The sequence below is a fragment of the Onychostoma macrolepis genome, chromosome 10 (assembly GCF_012432095.1).
Source record: "Onychostoma macrolepis isolate SWU-2019 chromosome 10, ASM1243209v1, whole genome shotgun sequence".
Lineage (NCBI taxonomy): Eukaryota > Metazoa > Chordata > Actinopteri > Cypriniformes > Cyprinidae > Onychostoma > Onychostoma macrolepis.
Window position 1 is genome coordinate 13,499,506 of NC_081164.1, and position 21,071 is coordinate 13,520,576.

The 21,071-nt window shown below is 38.0% G+C and overlaps 3 protein-coding genes across 4 annotated transcripts in view; 2 read left to right on the forward strand and 1 right to left on the reverse strand.

The window, feature by feature from the left end:
• The window catches only part of si:dkey-175g6.2 (golgin subfamily A member 6-like protein 2), a 34,912-nt gene extending 27,141 nt beyond the window's left edge, over positions 1-7,771 (reverse strand). The window contains exon 1 of the mRNA XM_058790124.1: positions 7,679-7,771. The gene's annotated coding sequence lies outside the window, so the exon portion shown is untranslated. The remainder of the gene's footprint in view (positions 1-7,678) is intronic.
• On the forward strand, positions 7,161-15,543 carry LOC131548643 (uncharacterized). 2 transcript variants are annotated; one of them, XM_058790126.1, is made up of 8 exons: positions 7,164-7,706; positions 7,922-8,145; positions 8,453-8,591; positions 12,006-12,145; positions 12,450-12,502; positions 12,638-12,762; positions 14,461-14,778; positions 14,859-15,543. In XM_058790126.1, exons 2-8 carry the CDS (start codon positions 7,931-7,933, stop codon positions 15,189-15,191), a joined length of 1,323 nt encoding a protein of 440 aa, XP_058646109.1. In that variant the 5' UTR covers positions 7,164-7,706; positions 7,922-7,930; the 3' UTR covers positions 15,192-15,543. The 2 variants fall into 2 exon arrangements, with proteins under 2 accessions (XP_058646110.1, XP_058646109.1); XM_058790127.1 differs by lacking the exon at positions 7,922-8,145 and having other exon boundaries at positions 7,161-7,706.
• Positions 14,865-21,071, forward strand: im:7136398 (schwannomin-interacting protein 1). The gene is made up of 8 exons (XM_058790135.1): positions 14,865-14,969; positions 18,316-18,548; positions 18,621-18,751; positions 18,829-18,916; positions 19,013-19,126; positions 19,329-19,355; positions 20,159-20,276; positions 20,454-21,071. The coding sequence occupies exons 2-8, from the start codon at positions 18,351-18,353 to the stop codon at positions 20,552-20,554; spliced, it is 777 nt and encodes a 258-aa protein (XP_058646118.1). The 5' UTR covers positions 14,865-14,969; positions 18,316-18,350; the 3' UTR covers positions 20,555-21,071.

Genomic DNA, 21,071 nt, shown 5'->3' on the forward strand with positions numbered 1-21,071 from the left:
TGCAACCAGGAACATGGCCCTGGGGGAAAATGTGGTTCTAGGGAATGCCCTGGTGGCTAGTTCCTATAACCAAGCTCTTATTAGGGGCTTTCGCACTGTAGGAACCTTTTCATAGTTCTCAGAACTATTAGTGGAAGTTGGGTAGCCACTTTTTGGTGTGTTTGCACTGCAGGACTACCGTTTTGGTTCTAGGAACTCTGTTTGGAGGAACTAAATTAGCTCCTACTTCAGAGTAGGGTCTAAAACAGTTCTATAGGAACTAACAGTGACGTAAGTGTATGCTGATTGGCCAAATTTAAACAAAACATGTCCACAAACATGGAAAACAGCGATAATGGCATTTAGCTACCTGCTGTCTGCAGCGTTGTGTTCTTTTACACTGCAGTTTGCCATTTAGTCAGATTTTCATGCTCTCAGTCATGTAAATTGTGTGTTTACATTCCATCTCCGTTATCACGAAACCCACGACACACAACAAATACAGCTCTGATCTCAGCATCCTCCATTCTCCAGATGTTGACGTTTGTAAATGCCGCAAAAAAAGAATAATGCAACCGAGAAACGGCCAGAGGGAGAAATTGGTCCTAGGAACCACCATGCTGGCTAGTTCCTAGAACTGAGTTCCTAAAACTACCAGGTGTGAAATTGTACAGTTCTTAAAAGAACCATGTTTTCTTAGGTTGAAGAACCTTTTAATAATCCAAGCAACCTTTTTTTTCACTGTAAAGAACCATGCAACAGAAAGATTCCAATGTTCCAAGATTGCAATGTTGAAGGTTCTTCATGGAACCAACACTGCCAATAAGGACCACCGCTGCAAAAAACCCATTTTGGAACCTTTATTTTTAAAAGCATCCTGAATGTTCAGTTACTTAGCAAGGTGGTCAAGTAGAGACCTTCTTACATGTTGCTTTGGTAAAACATTTGCATTTATGCCAGTATCATAAATGCAGTGTAGCAATATAGTACAATAAACTATGTATCATCTGTCCTATATGTCCTTAAGATACACATGTCCAGTAGAGGGGGGTGGAAAGGGCGAGTGGGTAACTGCCCACTCCTGAGCACCATCAGAACAGGACTTACAGCTGAATGGGCCACCAACCTCAGGCAAGAGTGTAATCGGCAGAAAATACAGGCAAGAGGGACAGATTTGAGGGCATCACCACATAAACACACACATGCACATATGCACAAATACACACAGAAACGCACACACGTTCGCGCCCCAGGGTACCGCAGCATCTCCACTGCAGTGTGTCAGAGCGGCTGATAATCCTAACACGTAAGCAGCTGGCAGGACGAGAGCGACATGGGAAGTTGGTTATTACTGTTATCATCATAACTATTATCATTATCAGCCTGAGCAGCAGCAGGTCCCCTTCATCTGGCAGCGGTGCGTCATACGGCTGGGTCGAAACCATGAAGTGCCAGGAAGCGACCTGCACTGAATGTAAAATACAAAGACTGAGGGAAAATAGGGTTGATTCACTCCATTCTTTCGATTTCTCTGCCTCTCCTATTTCGCCCCCCTCCCTCCCTCCCTCCCTTCTCTTGTCGCTTTTGCCCTTCTTCTCAATTTTATGTTTTTCTTGAACTAGCACAGATCCATTTCTCTGCTTTTTAAGGATTTGCAGTATGTCTCCTACTCCATTCGGGACACTATCTGTGACATAATGAAAGCACCTACATGTCCTCTCATACATCAATTTTCATTGCCGCTCACACGCTCGCGCCCCCTCGCCATGTATACCGCGGTAAGGCCACGCCACTGTACTGTGGTGGGCTGAATGCTCATGCCTGTCAGAGACAAAGAACCACCAGCTGTCTTGTCTCTCAAACACTGTCTTTCTCCATTCCTCCCCCACTGGACGACATTCGAACCCCCGCAAGAGTTTATTCGCGTTCTTCAGAGACTAGCATCTTTTCTCTTATCTCCGATTGGCACGTATCGGAGGGCGAAAGAAATCGTCATATTTGGTTTTTTTGGACGTCTCCCACTCCGACAACCCACAGCCTGCCGCTGCAAACACGGCACACAATGCCCGTCATCATGCTTTAGGGCGGTAAACCAGAGAGGGTGACTTACTGCTGCCATCAAGTGGCCTTCGGGGAAACTGCAACCTGTTGCTCTTAAGGATTCAAAGGATTCAAACCTGTAGTGTAAGCAGGCCCAAACTTGTAGACACTGAAAATAAATAAACGTAATAATAACAAAAAAATAAAAGGAACTTATTAAAATAGTTGTAATTAAATGTTAATTTTTTATTCTTTTGTACAAATTCATTTATTTTTATATTTATTAATTTACTTTTCTGTGTGCAAGAAAATAGTCTATATATTCAAACAGCATCTGCATAAACTATAATCTATTATCTGATTCACTTAGTTCATTTAGATAAGATGGTTATACTAAAACTAATTTTTATACAATGCATCACAAAATTACCTTTAGTGTGTATAAAAAGTTTTTTTTTTTTTTTTACAGCAATAAAGACTGCACTTACCGGTTTCAGTCATCTAAGCATTGTTGCTCGCTTTCTCAGGAGTAAAATAAAAACAAGTTGTCAACAACCTCGGGGGTTTGAAGTAAACACTTTCCAACAGTGTGCTAGGCTGTCTGTAAATAACATGAATGATTATGGATGTCAAGTACATAATTGACTGAGGAGGTGGACGCAGGAGCTTTATCTTTCCCGGTGGGGTTAATCAGGTTAAGTACAATGTTGTCATGTGTGCTTGACGCTAATCCTGCCTAATCTAAGGACATTATCTTGATACATATCTGAAAGGTGGAAAGATTAATGCTTCAGAAACAAAATGCAAACCAGAGATGTGACAAGAATATGTTATCAGGATTAAAACTGACTTTATGTTCCCGGCCCACGTGCCTGTGGGACAGGGCTCCTCATCCTCCTGAGGGTTTTTAATACCCCATCGGATGTGACTGATCAACAACCCCTTGAACAAAAGCTCTGAAGCGAATGCAAATTTCATAGTGTCTTCTAAAATAAACATGTTATAAATAAATGTGTGTACTGTAATGCTACTACATATGTTTCTCTCTCTGTCTTTCGTTATGCATTGCTCTCATTCACTCAAGAATGACCTGGTTTGGTTTTTTATGTTTTGTTATTATGGTGGCTGAATGGTTAAGGGTGTGGGCTGCTAACACAAGCGTGGGATGATCATTCTGTACAGTAGTACAGTAGGAGTGAACCATGAACTTGAGACAACAAGCCTTCATCATTAACCCTTGCACAATATTAAGAAGTTATAGTGATACAATGCTAATCACACATAGAAGATCCTTGACTAAATGGTTTAAGGACCACAAAAAAACGTATTCTTGACAACAAAAAAATGCCCAATTAGATGGGAAGAGATGCCAAAAGTGGTCAAACAAAATGTAATTGTATTTATGTGACGGTAAAGGACGAGTTTCTCTCAAATAAGCAGCTTTCACACAGGTTGTTATAGAAACTAGCCACCAGGTCAATCCTCTGAGAACTTAAATTTCCACTAGGGCCATTTTCCTGGTTTCCATTCGCACCTCCAGTAGGAAGTGAAGTAAAGTGACAGACAACGACGTCATTTAAGTGTGTCATTCAATCTCTACAAACGGCTGTACAGATAACAGGACATTTCAACATGTACAGGTGCATCTCAATAAATTAGAATGTTGTGGAAAAGTTCATTTATTTCAGTAATTCAACTCAAATTGTGAAAATTGTGTATTAAATAAATTCAATGCACACAGACTGAAGTAGTTTAAGTCTTTGGTTCTTATAATTGTGGTGATTTTGGCTCACATTTAACAAAAACCCACCAATTCACTATCTCAACAAATTAGAATACTTCATAAGACCAATAAAAAAATTTTTTTAGTGAATTGTTGGCCTTCTGGAAAGTATGTTAATTTACTGTATATGTACTCAATTCTCTATGGGGTTCAGGTCTGGTGAGTTTGCTGGCCATTCAAGCACACCAACACCATGGTCATTTAATCAACTTTTGGTGCTTTTGGCAGTGTGGGCAGGTGTCAAATGCTGCTGGAAAATGAAATCAGCATCTTTAAAAAGCTGGTCAGCAGAAGGAAGCATGAAGTGCTCCAAAATTTCTTGGTAAACAGGTGCAGTGACTTTGGTTTTCAAAAAACACAATGGACCAACACCAGCAGATGACATTGCACCCCAAATCATCACAGACTGTGGAAACTTAACTCTGGACTTCAAGCAACTTGGGCTATGAGCTTATCCACCCTTCCTCCAGACTCTAGGACCTTGGTTTCCAAATGAAATACAAAAAACTTACTCTCATTTGAAAAGAGGACTTTGGACCACTGGGCAACAGTCCAGTTTTTCTTCTCCTTAGCCCAGGTAAGACGCCTCTGAGGTTGTCTGTGGTTCAGGAGTGGCTTAACAAGAGGAATACGACAACTGTAGCCAAATTCCTTGACATGTCTGTGTGTGGTGGCTCTTGATGCCTTGACCCCAGCCTCAGTCCATTCCTTGTGAAGTTCACCCAAATTCTTGAATCGATTTTGCTTGACAATCCTCATAAGGCTGCGGTCCTCTCGGTTGGTTGTGCATCTTTTCCTTCCACACTTTTTCCTTCCACTCAACTTTCTGTTAACATGCTTGGATACAGCACTCTGTGAACAGTCAGCTTCTTTGGCAATGAATGTTTGTGGCTTACCCTCCTTGTGAAGGGTGTCAATGATTGTCTTCTGGACAACTGTCAGATCAGCAGTCTTCCCCATGATTGTGTAGCCTAGTGAACCAAACTGAGAGACCATTTTGAAGGCTCAGGAAACCTTTGCAGGTGTTTTGAGTTGATTAGCTGATTGGCAAGTCACCATATTCTAATTTGTTGAGATAGTGAATTGGTGGGTTTTTGTTAAATGCGAGTCAAAATCATCACAATTAAAAGAACCACAGACTTAAACTACTTCAGTCTGTGTGCATTAAATTTATTTAATACACGAGTTTCACAATTTGAGTTGAATTACTGAAATAAATGTTTTCCACGACATTCTAATTTATTGAGATGCACCTGTAGAAATAAATACTCTTGAAAGTTGCATGAAATCAGCCAAACTGATTAGAGTTTGCCAGACCAAAAAAGTGCTAACCAGCTTTTTGTTCAATATGCATCAGATGAGCGGATATTCAATGATTTATCTCTCTGAGGCTATGGTATTAAAGTTGTGATGAAATGGAAGTAGTAACAGATCTTTTCATATAGTGACATACATCTAAAAGAAAAGATTATTGCAAACGAAATTGCTGATTGGATGGAGGCGGATCTGAATGCAAGCTTGCAGTCGTTTGTAAGAAAATAGTAGACTAAAATAGACTTTAATTGGACATCACCAGAGAGAAGTCATAAGATCTACAACATGCGTTTATTCCATGCCAACTCAAAGGTCTTCTGTGCTAAAAGCAAAGTGACTATAGTATCAGTAACTGAACATTTCACTACACAATTTTGAAAGGTAATCGGTGCATTCTAAACGGGATACAGTGCTCAGAACTAGCCACTTCAAAGGAACCTTCGGAATGAAGGATTTCGAAGGGTACGACTGATGGACACTTCGGGCTCCCATGATCCTTTGCGCAGATTTTTTGCATGATGACGGCGCTTCTGTATGGGCACGGGATGATGATGCAGAAGGGCAATTCAAGAAACAGCTGTTTGGTCCCCTACACCCTTCAACCCTTCGAAGCTCTCACTCCGGAGGGTAAACCCTTTGAAGGGATTAGGGCATAGGGATGAGCCCTTCCGAATGGAACACAGGGTATATCTAAAACTGAACGGCCTTGGAGCCTCTACAGCAGGGGTGTCAAACTCAGTTCCTGAAGGGCCACAGCCCTGCACAGTTTAGATTCAACCCTAATTAAACACACCTGATCCAACTAATCAAGTCATTTAGGCTTATTTGAAAACTACAATGTATCTGTGTTGGTGCAGGGTTGGAACTAAACTCTGCAGGGCTGCAGCCCTCCAGGAATTGAGTTTGACACCCCTGCTCTACAGCATAAGTGTAGACTGGTGTATTTTGACCCAGCTATTTGACATAAATCATTCATGCACCATAATTGTGAAGCACACCGTTTTAAGTTAGTAAATGTCCTCTAGTATAACCATATCCGTGATCTGCAGAATGAAGCTCATCATCTTTATCTGTGTCCATCCTGCTCTGTAGACATTCAGACCAGAGAAGCTCTGATAAAATGCCACCATCGGATCAGTGAGCCTGATAAATGTCAGTAAACTCAAAGTTCTCTCGAGTCAAAGACATAACTTTAGGGGGAAAAAACAGGATGGTATTTAGAGACAGAAAATAGAAGCACTCTTTACTCGATTGAAAAGATAACCCACAAAGTATATACGTACAAAACTAGGGACTGATGTTGTATCTTCAACTTTCTTACTATAATTTATAGCCAGTAAATTTTCAGATAGTTAATCTCAATATTAACAATTATTAAATGTAGAAATACGTTTATGGGTTTTTTCCAACGTTTCCTACAATCGTTTTAATAAAGGGCTTGTATAACATAGGCTTAATATACTCAAAAAAAAAAAGAGACTAACTGCTTGTAGTGAATTATGCATAATTATAATCATGCAATTTAAACTTAATTAAAAATAATTAACTTTAGTATAATCTTTATGGTGATTTGCTATGTAATGTAACATCAATTCTTTATTCTTCAGCCTCGAGCATTTCTGCTCCACTCAGTGCTTGTCTGACATTATCCAATTCAATAATAATGGTTGCCTACAACTATGGGAACTTCTAATATAAAGTAAAGAAATTTGTATTATGAATGCTAAGTACATTTATAAAACGTTTACAGTTTCTGATGCAATATGAGTTTTACATTTAGGGAAAGCAGCTTTTAAACCAAAAGAGTGTTTTATTCACAAAATATTAGGCTATCAGGGAAAATGATTCTCAAGTCAGTATATATGGTATTCTGTCCATTGTCAGACAAGGATTTATTAGTAATATTTTACCAGGGCTGATGCCCAGTAAATACGGCCTAGTGATGCACTGCTGTGAACATTTCTCTGGTAAATTGGCAAAAAAGTGTTTCATTGCACAAATGTGATGTCAAACAAGCAAAGACTAAACTGGGTGCATATAACTGTAACTATACTTCAAGTAAGAACATCCGTTTTATCGAGATTTTACATGAAGTAGTTTTAAAAATGTCTGACTGAGAGACGGTGTGTGCAGTTATTTTGAATTCATTGCACGCGCTTTATATCATCCGCCCCCTTTACAGCCAGTCAGATCATTTCTTGGGAAAAGAAACGAGGGAAATGTGTTGCGAACGGTATCGTGAAACTTTTAAAGAATTGGCTGTGGCGTATACAGTGAGAGTGTGTGTCTCGTTGCTGATAAGAACTGACAGTTATAAAGTGAGCTTGCCGGGAGACTTTCCTTTCAGCCAATGCAGCCGCCCCACAGCAAACAACAGAGGAGAAATCCATATTGATTGGAGGCAGCTGACTCGAAGACATGACCGAAGTTCACATTAGTGACACATTATTCAAGTGTTGTGGTGACCAAGCATTTCTTTTCGAAAGGCCTTCAAAATGGGAGATTATGCTCGCTAAATCTCCACAGTAAACAGCTTTGTGTGTAGTGTGTGTGAGTGATTACCGGCGGCGAGTTTTCCGATCCAGAACAGGTAATTGCTTCTGACTCATATGAGACCTGCAGGTATGCTGATAAAGAGCGACAGTGCGCATGCGCACATTTGTCAGAAAAGTAAAATAATTCTTTATTTACATAAATTACGAGGAATTATATAATATCGGAATGGAAAATACTTTTGCCTTTTCACTCTGAAACTTTATTTATTGTTGTATGGTTATTTTTGTGTCGGGTTCATTTTTCTTGTAGCTCTGGAGAATGGAGCGTAGGAGTAGAGCTCGTGTTGCGGTGATAGGAGGCGGGCCGGCGGGGCTTTGCGCTGCGCGACACATCCTGTCTAGGCCCGAGGCCTTTGAGCCACCCGTGGTGTATGAAATGACCGATCATTTGGGTGGGACGTGGTTCTATGAAGAACGAGTGGGCACATATGACAATGGGTATCCCATTCACAGCAGTATGTATAGGGACCTCAGGTAGAGAGCAATGTTGTTCCTATCCCTGCTGAGAATAAAAGCATCTTAAACTTGCCTAAGATGGTTTCGTGACTCGGTTTAGACTGGTCTATTTGGTCTGATCTCCCAAATTGACAAGCAGAAGTAACCCCAAACCCCATTAAAACCAGCAGATTTGACCAAGTCAGGAGAACAGAACAGCAAACAAGTCTAGGTTTAAGATGTTTTTCTTCTTCTTCATATTATTATTATTCTGAGCAGGGAATTTATTTATTTATTTTCATTTTTGTACATTTTATGTACTATAAAATCTCATATCTGTTTTAAGGACCAATTTGCCTAAGGAGATTATGATGTTCCCTGATTTTCCCTTTGATGACCACCTGCCTTCTTTTTTGCACCATACGTCGGTTCAGCAGTATTTGGAAAAATACTCTGAGAAACATGATATTGCTCGTCATATCAAGGTATGTGTTTGTCTTTATTCTAAATTCTGAGTCTATAATGAAAAGGAATAGAAAATTAAGCATCACTTCACTTCACTTCATCAATGGATCCTCCGCAGTGAATGGGTGCCATCAGATTGAGAGTCCAAACAGCTGATAAAAACAATCCACATGACTCCTGTCCATCAATTAATATTTTATGAAGTGCAAACGTGCATTTTTGTAATAAAGAAGTCCATCATTAAGAAGTTTTTACCTTCAAACCATTTCTTCTGAGTTAGATGTCTGAGTCAGGAAAGAAATATGCACAGATCAAGTTTACTCAGTTTAAAGCAAAAACAGTCCAAAACGGTTCTAAACAAATGTTGCATTATGATGTGAGAAGACAGCAGCGAATTAAATTTTGGAGGACGCGTTATTATAGAATATGGATGTATTTTGGCCAGAAGCAACATTTTAAAGTTAAAACGCCTTGTTTCTTACAAACACTGAGTTTTTTTGCTTTGACGTTTGACAAGACATTAATCGATGGGCTGGAGTCATGTGGATCGCATATGGATTATTGTGATGTTTTTAGCAGCTGTTTGAACTCTTTCTGATGGCACCCCATTCACTGCTGAGGACCCATTTGTGAGCAAGTGATAATGCTATTTTTTTTTTACAAATCTGTTCCAATGAAGAAACAAACTAATTTTGGATGGCCTGAGGGTGAGTACATTTAAAGCAAATTTTAATTTTTGGCTAAACTACTACTTTAATCAATCCCCTAGTTGGTAAATTGCTCGATGTATGGTGCTGAAAAAGCACAATCTTGATAACACCATATTGAGCAACTATAGACCAATATCAAATCTTCCTTTCATAGGTAAGATTATTGAAACGGTAGTTTTTAATGAGCTGAACAACTACTTAAACTCAAATGGATACCTGGACAATTTTCAGTCTGGTTTCCGAGCGCATCACAGCACAGAGACAGCACTCATTAAGATAATAAATTATATTTGCTTTAATTCAGATTTTGGCAAAATATCAGTGCTGGTACTACTAGATCTTAGTGCTGTGTATGACACTGTCAATCATAACATACTTCTAGAGAGACTGGAAAACTGGGTCGGGCTTTCTGGGATGGTACTCAAATGGTTCAGGTCATACTTAGAAGGGAGATGTTATTATGTGAGCATAAGTCTAAGTGGACGTCCATGACATGCGGAGTCCCACAAGGCTCAATTCTTGCACCGCTCTTGTTTAGCCTGTATATGCTCCCACTAAGTCAAATAATGAGAAAGAACCAAATTGCCTATCACAGCTATGCTGATGATACCCAGATTTACCTAGCCTTATCTCCAAATGACTACAGCCCCATTGACTCCCTCTGCCAATGCATTGATGAAATAAACTGTTGGATGTGCCAGAACTTTCTTCAGTTAAACAAGGAGAAAACTGAAGTCATTGCATTTGGAAACAAAGATGAAGTTCTCAAGGTGAATGCATACCTTGACTCTAGGGGTCAATCAACTAAAAACCAAGTCAAAAATCTTGGGGTGATTCTGGAGTCAGACCTTAGTTTTAGCAGTCATGTCAAAGCAGTAACTAAATCAGCATACTATCATCTCAGAAACACTGCAAGAATTAGATGTTTTGTTCATGAGTTCACACTTACATATATTTAGCACGAGTAACGTAATGCGTATTTGGCGAGTATGGTAATACGTTGTTGGCGTGCTGTCCTGGGGAAGGGCTCCGAGCTCGGGAATTGCCCGAACCCAGAGTACCCCTCCCTAGTGTGTTGAGAACTTAGTGATAATGGTGGTGGAGGGATGCTGATTAACCGTCAAATGAATGGAGGTATGTCAGCTGTATTTATACCCGTGTATTGATTAGCTTGATTGCGTACCACTTGTGTCTAATTAGGCTAAGTATCTGACGTGCTCCTCCCGAACTTTGTTAATGAAACAACATTTTCCAAACAAGACTTGGAGAAACTTGTTCATGTCTTTATCACAAGCAGGGTGGATTATTGTAATGGTCTCCTCACCGGCCTTCCAAAGAAGACCATTAGACAGCTGTAGAACTGCATATCCAGAACGCTGCTGCCAGGATTCTGACTAGAACCTGAAAATCTGAGCATATCACACCAGTCCTCAGGTCCTTACACTGGCTTCCAGTTACAATTAGGATTGATTTTAAAGTTCTTTTACTCATTTATAAATCACTCAATGGCCTAGGACCTAAATACATTGCAGATATGCTCACTGAATATAAACCTAACAGACCACTCAGATCATTAGGATCGAGTCGGTTAGAAATACCAAGGGTTCACACAAAACAAGGGGAGTCCGCTTTTAGCTATTATGCTGCCCGCTGTTGGAACCAGCTTCCAGAAGAGATCAGATGTGCTAAAACATTAGCCACATTTAAATCCAGACTCAAAACTCATCTGTTTAGCTGTGCATTTGTTGAATGAGCACTGTGCTACATCTGAACTGATTACGCTGTATTTTATGTATAATCATTTTCTATTCTTAACTGTTTTAAATTCATTTTAAATCAGTATCTGAGTTCTATTTGTTTGGTTTATGATGGTCAAAGTAAGTAGGGGGTGAAGTAGTGGAATAGTTAGGTGTTTTGGAAGGTTTTTTCACTTAGTGCGGAAGAGTTTGAACAAAACTTGAGTATGTTTGTTTTTTAATTCCTTGGTTTTATTGTTGTGATTATTTTTTTAAAGACTATTTTACTTCCTTTTTTCTGTAAAGCACTTTGAATTACCATTGTGTATGAAATGTGCTATATTAAAACACGCCTTGCCTTTTAGTGAAAGAAACGTAGATTGGCATTGCAGGTTTTTATGGCTAAGTTTAATACACCCTAAAACAGGACACAAATAAACCATCCAGAGTAAACTATTGTTAAAAACCAGTCCATCACTATCCATGTGACTGTATATTTTGTAAAACCTAAACATAATGTCTCTACATACCTGAGAAAGAAGCAAAAAAAATCCATAATAATGAGGGAAACTGATGATATTGGAAATTGAGAGGTAGAAACAAAATTAATATTGACGTGACTGACATTATGGATCAATAATTATGTGACAAATGCTATTTGGCATGTGTCCATTTATTTTAAATCTGAGAAAACAATGCATGACTCTCTTAGTCGTCTCTTAGTCCAACTACATAAGACTCTAAATAAACTGTATTAGTTGAGTAAAAAGAGCTGTTAGGGTACTATTGTAGTATCCAGAAAGTTGAGATCAGACATGTAGGGGTCACTGACAGCTGGTTGTCAAAGGCATCAGCGTCACCACAAAATCGAAGGACACATCCAGTGTGTTTCGAGACCACATTAGAAATGTTCTCAGTGTTACTAAGTATTTTTCTTACCAACGGAAGCAAGAAAATTGCTTATGACAGACCGCTTTGTCCCTCACAGTTCAACACCGTGGTGGAAAAGGTGAAGCCCGTCTCCATGGAGACGGAGACGGGGGGAGCTGTGACGTGGGAGGTAATTTCGCGCAGCACACGTGGAGACCAGAACACGCAGACGTTCGACTCTGTGTTCATCTGCAACGGGTGAGGGATGCCATCTTAAAGAGTCCTTTTATCTCCCAGACATGCTCAAATGGACACAACTGCATCTAATCTCCGATTGCAGCTTCGCAGTGATGTTCTAAATGCATAGCATTATTCAAATAGTGGCTTGTTCATTTACCCCATAATATACCCAGAGGCTTTTATCTGGCTGAATTCTCGCAGAGGTGATGTGAATGGGTATTATGTTATGCATTCATGTGGCATTTCTGTGAGGGAATTCAGAAGACCACAGGAGCCCTTTAGCATCTCAGCGCTGACTCATATTTCCTTCCTCTTTCTGCAGGCATTACTCCGACCCCCACCTGCCCTACATTCCTGGAATAGAGCATTTTAAAGGTACAACAAATGATCACTGATCACTACAAATGCATAACCCTGAAAGCCCTAACCATTAGTCTCATTACACCCCTGCATCTTCCCTTTTATCTGTCTGTCTCTCATCTTCTTGCCTTTATCTTTGCTGTTTTGCAGGAAAAGTCTTGCACAGCCACTCATACCGCTATCCAGAGCCCTTTGCCAACAAGTCCGTTGTGGTCTTGGGGGCCAGAGCATCTGGTGTGGATATTTCCATTGAGTTAGCACAAGTTAATGCTCAGGTTTGTGGCTTAGCTTCCTTTTTTGAAAATGTCACATACCATTTTAAGTGCCACAGCTTTGCTTGGTTGTAAATGAAAGGGTTGGACACCTGAAAACAAAAATCTATCATTATTTACTCACCCTTCATGTTGTTCCAGAGCCGAATGACTTTTTCACTGTGAAACACAAAAGATGTTAGTTCATGCAGCTCGGAATCCTAACAGACGCTGACAAACTCCAAAAAATGACCAAAATCCCTCATAACCTTCTTTCAATCACTACTTTCAAAGGTTCTGAGATTGAATTTGTTTCGCAATATAGGTTTCTTGAGTTCTTAATTGATGACTCTCTTCGCTTTGTTCCTCGTGTCCAGCAATTGGTGAAAAGATTGAAAGTGAAACTGGGTTTTTATTTTAGAATTAAATCCTGCCTTTCTTTTGAGGCTAAAAAGAGGCTTGTTGCTGCCACTTTCATGTCTATATTTGACTACGGTGGTGTCATATGCATGCATCTTCTCAGAATTTACATGCTTTGGACACTGTTTATCATGGTGCACTTAGGTTTATAACAAATCTTAAACCTTTTACTCATCATTGTGTGTTGTATGCTCGTGTTGGATGGTCTTCTTTGTCCATTTGTAGACTAAAACATTGGCATTTTTAATATATAAATCTATCTTGGGACTGCTTCCTTCATATCTTCAGACCTATATCTGTAAAAAACATGCAAGTAGTTATAGTCTTCGGTCCCAGAACTTTTGCTTACTGTCTGTTCCAGTAGTGCGCACTGAACTGGGGAAAAAGGCCTTTAGATTTGCTGCTGACATTACGGGCATGATGAAATGGAAATGAAATCGACCAATCGGACCAATCACCGCAGATTAGCGTCACGCAAAGGAGGGTAATAAATGCATATTATAAGACAATGAAAGTGTTTTTTGACCTTGCATGCATGTCAACCTGTTGTTGGGGACTCCCAAAACCAAAATATGAACCTTTCATTACCCATAATAGCACTTTAATGATAATAACAAAATATTTTGAAGTATAACAGACCTATATTTAAAGTTCGCATCTATTTTATAATGCATATTATAGATCTTATTGTGAACAATTTATATGTGCATGTTTCCTTTTTCTTTTCTTTCTTTAATTTTTTGTTTGTTTGTTTAATAAAAGTCTCATAACTGGATATATACTAGGTTTCTCCAATAATTTAATCTGCTTAAATCCCACGCCTGCAAGCTCACGTTCATCCACTTTTGAGTGCAACACAGATCTCTAAAAACAATCATCAACTGATAGACAGAACCAAGTCTTCGCCCTACTTTTTTTTTCAATATTGCGTTACACTCGAATGAACGTCACAATATGGAAGAAAAGATCTGTCGCTACTCGCTACTTCCTTTTCATTGTGACTTTAAACCTTCACACCCATGCATTTTTATTGTTCTGAAAAGATCAGTATAAACACTCTCCTTTCGAGTTTCACAAAAAGTCATATGGGTTTGGAACAAACTGAGTTTGAATAAATAATAACAGAAATGCTATTTTTGATTGCCGTATCCTTTTGTGTTGTTCATTTTATCCATCTCATTGGATAACATTTAAAATCTTAAACACTTTGAATTGGTCTTTACTGATTTTGGCCTTTTTTGGCCTCACCGATTGAGCGACTGTTTTTCAATTTCTTATCCGCAAATGTTTTTCTCATTCTAGGTGATTCTAAGTCATAACACACCAACCATGTCCTTACCTCCGCCTCTGGGTATCCGGCAGTCTAGCGCTGTTGTTGGGGTTTTAGAGAATGGATCTTTACAGTTCCAGGATGGATCAGTGACCCAGGCTGATATTCTTCTGTTCTGTACAGGATACAACTTTAACTTCCCTTTCCTTTGTCCATCAGACCTAGGACTGAACGTACAGGATCTTTTTGTGACTCCACTCTACAAGTACTTGTTGCCCCCTGGCTTCCCTTCAATTTTTTTTATTGGCATTTGCAAAATTATTTGCCCTTTCATACATTTTGACTGTCAGGTGAGCAGAGAGGAAACGCAATATGATTTGAATACTGAATGGGACTGATTCTCATTCTAATGTTCTTGTTTTATCCATAGGTTAAGTTTGCCCTTGCTGTCCTGGAGGGCTCTGTAAAGCTGCCCACCCAGGAAGAGATGGAGAAGGAAGTGCAGAGAGAGATGCAGCGAAAACAAGACACAGGTGTACAGGTGAAGCACCTTCTCAATTTGGACAAGTATCAGTGGGATTATTACCTGGATCTGGCCAGGGTGGGCCGATTCACACCCCCTCAGCCAGTGTTTGAGAGTCTCTATGAAGATGTGCGCAGACAGAGGCAGAAAGACCCTCAGAAATACAGACAAATCAACTATAGTCTCATTGATGCCACACAGTGGGAGCTTTTGGAAGCTCCACCAGAACATACAGATTGAGTTTAGCTACAGTCTGAGGACAAATTAATTATATTTACACTGTATTGCTTTCTTTTTATAGGAAAAGAAATTCTATAGAAATGGTGAAGGAAGAACATAAAAACTCTTAACAATTAATATAAATATGTATGTGTATAATATGCGTATATGTGTATATATATGTATGTGTGACCCTGGACCACAAAACCAGTCTTAAGTCGCTGGGGCATATTTGTATTTAAATATTGTCCGATCCAAACAAACCATACATCAATGGAAAGCATATTTATTCAGCTTTCAGATGATGTATAAATCTCAATTCGAAAAACTAACACTTAAGACTGGTTTTGTGGTCCAGGGTCACACACACACACACACACACACATATATATATATATATATATATATATATATATATGTGTGTGTGTGTGTGTCAAGTGGAGGCAGATATGTAAAGGTTTGAAATTTTAATTTTTTCATTTATTAGCATAACAAATAATAAAATATTAGAAATTAGTTCAGTTTATGTAAACATAATAACTGAAATGTTTTAATTTAAACATTTACATGATTGTCATAATGTCTTACTATTAGTTATGTTCTTATTTTGCTTGACTGACAGCAACATATGAGCTCCAGGAGTACTACATTTCAAAAAAAAAAAAAAATGCTTTGCATCATTGACCCATACAGCCTACATAGCCTATATATGTACATAGATGGGTCAGTGACATAATACTTCTTATTTTCTCATTAAAATGCAAACCATTCCAATATTTTTAAATGTTTATATTCAAATATTTTTTTGCATTATCTTTTTTTTTTTTTTTTAATTGTATGCACTTAAAACAGTTTTGTTGTCATGTAATAACACTTCTTTAGAAAATAATGTTTTTTAAAAATTGTTTAATTTCTCTTTTTTTTAACATTCCATTCAATATTCCATCATTTTATTTTTACTACATGATCCTGCATAATAAACACATTTTTTAAACGTTTTCCATTTTAGTTTGTTGCTAAATATGTTCAATACTCCACTCAAACTGCATCAGCAACCTCGAGATCTTCCATAAATATTCAAATATTTACAGAGATGCGATGTGAAGTTTATGTTAGGGTTTAAGGGGATGTGATTTTCTACGTTATTGAAGCATTGCATCACATCTTTCATCAGCAGTGTGAACAACACGCCACAGTCCCGCAGACTTTCCCATCTGCTCCCAGTCTTCATCTCCCAAACATGTGAAATCGGACACCTACTTTCTCAACCCTTCCCAAACAGTCTTATCTGCACTTCCAGCTGTCACTATAACACTATACAAAACATTAACGCGCAATTCTGACTTAAACTGCAGCAACTGACTCCACAAGTTCAGACGATCGACATCGATAAAAAAGTCGCCATAAACTTGAAGAAAACATACTTGAAGAAACACGGACGGAGGGCGGGAGGAAAGGGAAAGCCAGAGGGGTGTTTCCTCTCCAGCAGAGGAAGGATTGAAGTAGTGAGAAATAATTCATTAAACGGCGTGAAATGTTGAAATACATTGAATTTTAGCTGAGAGTCGCGATGTCGACATCAGTTTTACGATAAAAGGTGAGTGAATTCATGTCATGTAACGTTACTCCTAGAAAAGAAAACAGGAACCGGAGGCTCAGCCAAGATACGGTCCAACTTTGTCACGTCTAAAATTGAGTATAAAATGTATGATGAATAGAAAAAAGATTTGAGTGGTTTCTTTTTAAAGATTAAAGTATTAGTCATGCGTCATGAAACAAACAGAAACGCTACTTCATTTTAATGTGACTTGAGTGTGCTGGGCTTGTTTTCTCTGAAAACAGGAATTTTAATGTAGCATGGCTTTCTTTAATGTCTGGAATGAAATTAAATGTCCTAGTGTCTTACTTTAAGGGTCATTTAATTTCATTTTGTCCCTCATGAACATGTAAACAATGGTATTAACCGCGAAAAACAGATACCAACTTTTACTCTCTCTGCAGGCAATTTCTTAGCCTATATGTAAACAAAAAATGTGGTGGATGTTTTTTTTTTCTTTCCATGAGAATGGCTTTTGGCCTGTTCCCAGCCATGTTTCCTAATTCTCCTGAAGTATGTTATGAAATATGCCCATTATGATTGCTAAATTTGCTATAAAACTGTCACCTGTTGCTTTTTCAAGGCAACTAAATCCCAACATACACTACTGTTCAAAAGTTTGGGGTCCATTGGGTCATTTAAAGAAATTAATACTTTTATTCAGCAAAAATGTATTAACCAAAAGTGACTATAAGACATTTATAACGTTACAAAATGTTTTCATTTCAAATAAATGCTGTTATTTGAAACTTTCTATTCATCAAAGAATTAATTTTTTATTTTCCCCCCACATGATATTAAGCAGCTAAACTGTTTTCAACATTTATGATAAGAAGAAATGTTTCTTGAACAGCAAATCAGCATATTAGAATGATTTCTACTCAATGCATGTTTTGCAAGATTCCCCTTTCTGTCAAACATATTTATTGGACTGTCCAGCTTTCAATGTAGAAAACTTTTTTATGAAGTGAACTCACTTAAAGAGTTTAGTATAATTTTGCCAGAACAAAGTTTTATCATTTTTATGTTAATGTAAAAAAATCTTGTATAATATAACTTTTGTTTGTTTTCTGGTTTTTATTGTATTTGTTATACTTGTATTTTTTAAATTGTTTTTGCCATGAAAATTGTTTTTGCCTAAGATGCTATTTTTAAAATATGGCATTAAATAAAAATATACTACTACTTTTACTATTACTACTACTATTAGAATGATTTAAATTGAAATAATAATTCACAATATTACTGTTTAATGTATCAAATATATGTAACCTCGGTGAGCATAAGACACTTTAGAAAACATAAAAATATATATATTTCCCACCCCAAGCTTTTCAAAATTTATTTTGAATTGCCACAACAAACTTCACTTAAAAACATTTCTTAAAGAACATCTTTAAAAATGTGCTTTTAAAATCACCTTTTCAGACTAGAAAACACATTCATTTTGTTGAGTCACCCTGGATGTTTTTTTCCCTCCTCAAAATATTTTTTTTGTAAAGGTTTTGAAATATTACAAAATATTTACAATTTTGCATGTGCTTTTAGCCTGTCTATGCAGGACTAGCATCACTCTCCAACGGATGGAGGAGAATCCAGACAGCGACAGGCATTATGAGAGGACCACCGATGACCCCTCACCCTCGGGCCAGGGGACCAAAGAGCAAAGTGAGGAGTCCCCCCTGGGTGATCACAACCTACCCATCATGCAATGGGAAGATTTAAGTTTGCGAATTGCAGAGCTAGAAAGGCAGGAAGAGGACAGAAGGAAGAAAGCAGAGGTAACATTTTACCAGGATTTTATGTATATTTATATTTCTCAAAATATTATTGAAGACCTCATTATGCTTCAGAGTCTAGGTTTATCAGAGCGAGACAGAATACTTGGATGCTGGACAGAATCAAAACACCATTCACTCCATCGGGAGCCATGGGCGGATGAGAACGACTACAGTCCCTGCCGTGTCCCTGTCATAACATCACGGTAATTCACATGTGCATGTTCATAATCTTTAGCTACCTTGTTCTGTTTAATGTGTTCTGTGTGTTTCCATCCTTCAGGTTTAATAGTCCTAAAAACCTTCAGCTGTGTTTCATCAACAACAGTGAGAGTGAGGAGGAGGATGATGAAGGAGCATCTAGCAAAGAGGTGGGTGCAGAGAGTCGTGATAGTAGTTTCTCTGAGTTGTATCTCAGGTCATGATTTATGAGGTTGCGAAAAGCATTAGGTTTTTGTTATCCTCAGAGCTCATGTGAGGCAGAGGTACGTGGGAGTTGCTCTCAGGGGCTAAAACAGGAAGTAAAAGCAGCACTCAGGACTCTCAGAGACAAGCTATGGGCTGAACAGAAGGAGAAAGAGGTGAGAGGTTTCAAAGACATAGTTCACTCAACAGTCTTGCATGACTGTCTTTCTTCCGTGAAACACAAAAGAAGAATGCGTTGGGTGGTTTATGCATGCAATTACAAAACAAAAACGTAGCTACTGAAGCTTTCAAGTTTCAAAATGGATTCAAAAACAACATAAAAGTGTCATTCAAGATATCTACTTTTGTGTTCCACAGAATAAAGTTACACAGGATCACATAAAGGTGAGTAAATGATGGCAGAAAAGCAGACTTGTTTCCGGTATTTTTCCCTTTCATTTCCTCCACATGCATTTCAAAAATTTCTTCTATTAAAAAGTTCCTGTAATGAACCAAACCAGCCATCTCTGGGATGATTCACAACATTACAAACTTTCATCTGAAGCATAAAATTATATATCTGTAATATTTAAAATAATAATAATAATAATAATAATACATCTTGTACTTTTAAAGTACTTGTAAAGTATGTACATCAAGGCTGTATTTATTTGATCAAAATTACAGTAAAAACAGTAATGTGAAATATTATTACAGTTTCAAAAAGCTGGTTCCCATTTTAATATATTTTATGCAATTTTATTGTTTTATAATGATGACAAAGCTACATTATCAGCATCATTACTACAGTCTTCAGTGTCACATGATCCTTCAGAGATCGTGTTGAAAACGGTGCTGCTTAATATTTTTGTGGAAGTAGTGATACATTTTTTGATGAATAAAAAGTTGAACAGAACAGCATTTATTTGATATAGAATCTTTTGTAACACTGAAAATGTCAAATGAATGCATTCTTACTGAAATTAACATTAATTTAAAAAACACTGTGTGTGTGTGTGTGTGTGTGTGTGTGTGTGTGTGTGTGTGCGTGTGTGCATCAAGGGGATTTTACTTCTGGAATGTTACTGTTGTACTCTGTGCCTTTAAGGCAAAGGAGTGTAACGAAATCCAGTGTGGTTTTTTGTGTGACTGTCTTGGGAGTCATTTCACTGATATTTATTTTTTGCATATTTTTGTTTTATTTTCAGCAAGCCACCCACAGTAGCATGAACATAAGGAGAAAGATTCTTAGCCTTGGTGATCTCCAGACATGCTCTTTACTGCAGCTGAATGCGCTCAGGGCCTCGCTGAATGAGGACATTCAAGGTATCTTTTTCCTCAGTGATACAATTTGCAGTCACTGAACATTTTCAATCAATAATACAACTCACAAATGGCATGCAGTTTTCATGCTTCTTTAAACTCTTTTTCCAAAATGTTTTTTGCACTTTTAAAATGGCATTGATTTTTTTCCTCATGCACTAATTTGATTCGTGCTTTTAGATTTGAGCTCAGAACTGGTGAAACATCTCGTAGTACGGGATCACCTTCGGACTAAGCAAGATGCTTTGCTCCTGGATGTACAGGATATGACATCATTATGAACGATCTTTTTGTTTGGAACACTGCGTAACTGCAGTTTAACGTTGGCACTTTCTGAAAGCAGTAATTTACTGTTACTCATCCTGTGGACTAACAAAGGCCAGAATATCCTGTTTGTTCTTGAAGAAATGTAGCCCTCACAGAAACTTTTGTTAAAATGTGAGTCACATTTATTATAGTCACAAGTTTTATTGTGGAAAAAGTGCCTTATAACAAACTCTAATGGCTCTGATTCATATGTCACTTACGGTTTAATTTTGCTTCCATAAATAGAGAATATATTACGCTGTTGTCAAAGCCATATGTGATCAATAACTGTGATGTATCAATCATCAGTTACTTTAAGCATTCCATTGAAATACATTATATGTAATCGTCATGAAAATATACAGTAAATGTGCATTTTGCTGTCATATGAATGTGCCTTACAACTTTCCTGTGTATCAAACTTATACATAAGAATGAAGTATATCTCAGTGCTAAATATTCACAATAATTTAATAAATCATTTATTTTATA